The sequence below is a fragment of the Lactuca saligna genome, chromosome 5 (assembly GCF_052625555.1).
Source record: "Lactuca saligna cultivar CGN05327 chromosome 5, ASM5262555v1, whole genome shotgun sequence".
NCBI lineage: Eukaryota > Viridiplantae > Streptophyta > Magnoliopsida > Asterales > Asteraceae > Lactuca > Lactuca saligna.
The window spans coordinates 30,111,825-30,117,568 of NC_136421.1; the positions used below are offsets into that span (position 1 = coordinate 30,111,825).

Here is a 5,744-nt window from a genome sequence, read left to right on the forward strand (position 1 = left end):
TCGTGATGGATCGTGGTGTCTACGACGAGACTCAACGCCCAATCAGGGCTTCTTGACCGATTTCTTCTCTCTCAGCCTTCTTCTGTCCCTCTCTTATTTCTCTCTCTTCGTTCTCACCGGAGAGTACTCCGGTTGTGGTGGGGTTGTTCGTGGTTGCTCCGGTGGCTGATCCGGAAGATCTCCACGACCGTGGTCGTGGAAAGTATAACGGATGGTCTAATGAGTAACGAACATCAAATTGGTTCTATGATGGGATATTGAGATTTAATGTTGATGTAAATTGAAATTTACATATTTTTATGTATATGAACCTACGAGAAATATTGAATATATCTGAAAATTTTACACAAATCGTAATGTGATTTTTTTCTTTTCCGATTTAGAACTCGTTTATTTTAAGTTAGAAGAATCAGGTTTAATTTAAGGAGTTTGTTTTAGTTTAACAACTTTGTAAAAATAAGATTATTAAAGCTTTTTAGTGGTTTTACAGTACCAGTTTAAATTAGGAATGAACTTTTTAACCGAAAAACCAAAATCGAAATCGAAACCAATTAGAACCGATTAGTGGTATTCGGTCCTGTTCTCCTAATCAATCATTTTCGGTTATTTCAGTTCTTGTCCGATTTTGACACTAAACACCTTCTTAGATAGTACACTTCCTAATATAACCAAACTGAAATCCGGTTATTAGTATTTGGTCGGGTTCTCAGTTCCCTATTCACTCCTTAATCACTCTTCGTTTATTCCGGTTTCTGAACCGATTACATCCTTAGTTTAGATATAATGCATTTTAAATAACCAATTCGTTGATTAAATACATAATTAGGAGGGTCACCACATAACTTAATTCGTCTTTTAATTCTAGATTTTTACTAGTAAGTTTTATATAATTTTTATTTAGTAATAAATAATCGTCTTTTTTAATCCTTGTCGGACTAGTGAGTGTCTTGCACAAAAAGGCATTAAATTTACTGCATGTGCATGTGGATCGACCCTTCTTACAATGTATATATCTTTTTTGTTCCACAAGTAGTGATTTTATACCCTAATTGTTTGTTAGAATCGACATCTCAACATTAATCAATTGGATTTATGAATTTATCTAATGGATACACAGCAAGGATAGTTCTTTTATATTATATAGGATGGATGGATCAATTGGATGAATCGATCAAATCATTTAGTTAGTTTGATTATACGGATGGACATGAGTATAAATCATATGAAAGTATCAACTAGATGGATGAATTGATTGGATTGAATATTGATAGAGTAATTCGATCACCTTGTATAAGGATGAGGATAGATTTGATGGTATGATGGATGGATAGATCGATTAGGTATATATAATGGTTGGCTTAATTACATTAAACATTTAGATGATATGGGTGGGTGGATTAGATGGATATATCGGGTAGATAGATTAGACAGATGTATCAAAATGATGGATTAACTAGATGAGTTAGTTTGGTGGATAATAGTTTGGATTGATTGGTTGAATCAGGTGGATCGATCAAATGGATGAATAAATTGGGTAGAACAATGATGGATGGGTAGATTGAATCGGTGGACTAATTAATTAGATGGATCAAACTAATGGATGTATACATCAGTTTGATGCATAATGGATCAATATGATGGATGGACACGTCGATTAGATGCATTATGGATTAAATATATGGATAAATAAATCACTTAGATGTTGTATAATGAAATGATTAGATGGATCATATGGATAAACTGATTAGATTAAGTAGATGAAATGATTGATAGGATAACCGATAATTGATATTATGGATTAATTTCATGGGTCGATTAGCTGGATCAAACGGATGGCCATATTATGCTTCAAATTTATGTATCTAACCTATCTAAACTGATCGATCTAATTGATGGATGAATCTATATGATTTTTTAATTAGCGCTATACACAGGATATGTTTATGCGATCCATCCATCCAAATTAATCTATATATCCATGTTATCCATATAGTTGATCAACCCAATCATCCACTTGATCTTTTTATTCAGCCCATCCTTCATATCCACTTTATTGGTGGATCCCCTATCAATCCAACCCATTTATCCCATACAAACATCCATACCATCCATCTAATCAAACCTTGTATTTGATATGTCCATATCATCCATCTGACCACATCATACGAAATAGCATCATATGTGATATGAATTCAGATTATGTTTGTGCTTTGGCTTGTCTTTGTACGATTCCGGGCTTTGACTTCAGCGGTTTCACTAATAAGGACACCACCCCTCCAAAAGCCCAATATTCATTGACGAGTGCCCTTTTTAGTAAAATTATCCAAGACATGGAAATTCATTTCGACATGACGATTAGGCAGAAAGCAATTTTTGAGTGTCTAAGGGCCCCACATGCTCAGGATTTTCTTATGACTATTCCTAGTGACGGTCTTGGTGAGCATATATCGCCAGTGGAGTATCGTGTCGTCCTCAAGTATTGCCTTATGATCCATTTATTTCCAGCTGATGAGACTTGCCCTGTTTGTCGCAAGGCATGCTTGGACTCATTTGGGGAACATGCAATTCATTATAAAGAGCTCCCGGGGTTTAAGTACCGACACGATCTGGTTAAGAATGTTCTTTTCGACATATTTAGGCGCGCTGGGATTTCTGCCAAGAAAGAGGCCCCTGTGAACTTTCTACCTGACCCATTGGAAGGAAGATCACCAGTTAGATTGGCTGATGTTTTAGTGTTTGGATGGGTTGGAGGAAAACATACATGCGTGGATCTAATAAGGGTTTCCCCTCTTGTGGGCTTGGGGAGTGAAGTTTTCACTGTGGGGCAAACTGCTTTAAAAGTTGCATCAAACAAAGTGACAAAACATGGGAAAGCGTGTATGGAAAATCAACACACGTCTATACCCTTTGCATTTGATACTTTCGGTTTCCTTATGCTAGAAGCTGTGGAGCTACTCAATAGAGTCCAACGGCTCATGCATAGTAATGTTATGACTCCTAGATCTACAAATGTTTTTAAAGAATTAGTTTTGTCATCCAAAAAGAGTTTGCAGCACAACTTTTTGCTCGTTTCCCACAACGTCTATGTAAAAAAAATTGATTAGATGGATCAAATGGGTTGATCAATTTGATGGATTAGATGGATATATCAAATAGACTAGATGAATTGGATTGATCATAAGGATGGATGGATAGTATGAATGGATCCATTAAACGGATTGTTTATATTAAACAATTAAACATGTAAGATGGTTAGATGGATATATCAAATAAAGTAGATTAATCGGAATGGTTATAAGGATGGATTGATGGCATGAATAGATCCATCAAAATGGAATTTCTTATATATACGAATCAATTGAACATTTTAGATGGATGGATATGATGGAAATATGGGTTAGATGTACACAATGATTGATCATTTAGATCGAATGAATGTATTGACTACATGTACTATTGATCAATTAGATCCTAATCGATGGATATGTTGAAAGGTGGAATTACTTATGAGGAAAAGTATGGAAAAGGTTTTTTTTTTTCTAAAAAATTACAAAAATACCTCATAACGTTACAGAAATTTACAGAAGTGGTGGGTGTAAGGTTTAGAAAATTACATAAACAGTCACTGGAAGCAACTAAGAGTTAGAGAAATAGTGTCCTTATAAGAAATAGTTACATATATGGTCCATGTAAGAAGTAACTACAGAAATTAAATTACCCAACGATATTATAAAAACGGTTCCTGTATAACAACGATATAAAACAATTGATTAATCATCAATCAAGCTTTACGAATACGATCACGCCATGAGCCTTGTTGCAATGACCTAACCTACATCAACAAACAAAACCAGCATCAAGAAATTAATCACAAACTTGATCAATCAAAAAGATTCACATTTCACATACCTGATCACTTATAAGACTTGTTGCAACAGGGGCAGTTTCGGGACTTTCTCTTGTAATATCATTTCCTTCTGCTTCACTGTCTGTATCCACAGGTGGTGCAAGCGATGAACTTCCAAAAATGGCCTCGTCGTGAGTAGCCTTTATCTTCTCCTCCCTTCTTGCCTTCATGATATCAAGAATTCAAACTCAAACACATTTGCAGAATCACAGTTCCCATTAATGGGAATGCTTGAAAAGAGAGAAGGTGTAGATTGGAAAATACCTCCACAGCTGAAAACCGAAAACTTTGACCAATGTGCTTCACTAAATCGACATCATCTTCTGCAGCTGAAAGATGCATATGATGGAATATGAGCATCTGCCTTAAAAAGTTGCATTGTGAAAGATAGATTTAGGTGAATCATGAATGTTGATTGAATTTAACCTTCAATCTCCTCATCATCAAGTGGAGCATCTTTGTCAAAGTCAAACCTCTCCCATCCTGATCCCATGTCATTTGCTTCGTCTTGTTTGGCTGCAAATGATATAGCAGTTGGCAATTGGCATAATTCAGTAAGTAATAATCATCATACTCCATTACATTAGGTTTACCAGTTGCAGAAAGCTGGAGCTTCATCTTTGCTTTGACCCTTTCTGCTGGTGACTGCATGCAACACAAAATACATTCGTTAGCCTGTGACTTCATTGGTAAAGAATCTGAAATCATAAGTTTGATCCTGCTTGAATTCGAATTGGAGTGAACAAATTCTAGTTTCGTGTTCCATCAGGATTTTGGCATTTGTTATGATAAATTGACGCAAAAGGATTTTGAGAAGGGTACCATTTTGTCATAACCTTCAATCAATTTTGCATAATCAACTCTACCGGTTTTCTCCTTTCTAGCATTCGTGTCATCATCATCAGCTTTGTTCTTTTCCGATCTCCGATGCCGGGGAGACAAGCTTCTACTCCTCCTCCGGCTTCCCTTACCTCTATCCCTATACCGATCCTTTTCTTCCTTCCTATCTCTATCTCTACTACTCGACCTGTGCCTACGCCGATTCCTCGAACGCTCATCACCATCTCTGCTTCTGCTTCTACTTCTCCGACGTCTCGAAGAATGTTTATCACTTTCTCTATCTCGAAAATGATGATCGTCTGAAACCCTAGACGAAGAAGACGAATTAGGTTTTTTCTTGAGCTTGTTTTGGATAGACTCGATTTGAGCTTGTTTCTGAACATCAGAAGACTTAGAAGGACTCGAAGCTCTGACGAAACTGCTGAGGAACGACGAAGAAGATGGAAGAGCCGAGCCTCTAGCGGGTACTGCGTCGCTATGGTTGCTGTTACCGGTGACATCGGGTGAAGAAGAGGAAAATCCAAGCCCTTGTTTGAATCTGGCGGCCCCACCGCCTTTGCGAGTAAGCTCATCGTAGTATGCTGCAGCTTTTTCTTCCTCCATTGATATTGATTGATCTCCAATGGCGATGAAGCTTGGACAAAGAAACGCACTGGGGGATTAAACTGTAAATTGATATGACTTTTTGGTCCCTATAAGTTCAATTTATACCAAATTGAACCTCTAAGCAATTAGAAGTAGGGTTGAAAAATAGTAAATTGTTTTAGGCTAAGTTCGACCTAAACTTGATAATTGGATGAATCGACTTATAGATAAAGCACTATAATAATTTAAAAATAATTTTGGGAAAATACTTAAAAGGGTAATCATTTATTTTGTTTGTTTTCATTTGGTCACATTTTTTTTTCTTTTTTTTGTATGTAATATACCATTTAATTGTTGAGTGTGTTTCCATAAACCATTGTGACTGGCTATCACCTGGTTTCCGGTGTCTTTG

The 5,744-nt window shown here is 36.4% G+C and overlaps 1 protein-coding gene across 1 annotated transcript; it reads right to left on the bottom strand.

Annotated features, from left to right (window-relative positions):
- Nucleotides 1-3,642: 3,642 nt before the first annotated feature.
- Nucleotides 3,643-5,434, bottom strand: LOC144998469 (serine/arginine-rich splicing factor). Its single transcript, XM_078958219.1, has 6 exons — nucleotides 4,730-5,434; nucleotides 4,501-4,552; nucleotides 4,334-4,423; nucleotides 4,172-4,236; nucleotides 3,910-4,071; nucleotides 3,643-3,832 (listed from the first exon to the last, which is right to left on the bottom strand). The coding sequence occupies exons 1-6, from the start codon at nucleotides 5,348-5,350 to the stop codon at nucleotides 3,782-3,784; spliced, it is 1,041 nt and encodes a 346-aa protein (XP_078814345.1). The 5' UTR covers nucleotides 5,351-5,434; the 3' UTR covers nucleotides 3,643-3,781.
- Between the last annotated feature and the right edge of the window lie 310 nt (nucleotides 5,435-5,744).

Bases quoted from the DNA above. Each gene is read 5' to 3' on its own strand.
- LOC144998469 (XM_078958219.1), bottom strand. From the start codon at position 5,350: ATGGAGGAAGAAAAAGCTGCAGCATACTACGATGAGCTTACTCGCAAA. The intron at 4,237-4,333 runs GTTAAATTCAAT...TGCATCTTTCAG, and splicing joins TGATGATGAGGAGATTGAAG to CTGCAGAAGATGATGTCGAT. The intron at 4,072-4,171 runs GTATTTTCCAAT...GATATCATGAAG, and splicing joins TTCGGTTTTCAGCTGTGGAG to GCAAGAAGGGAGGAGAAGAT.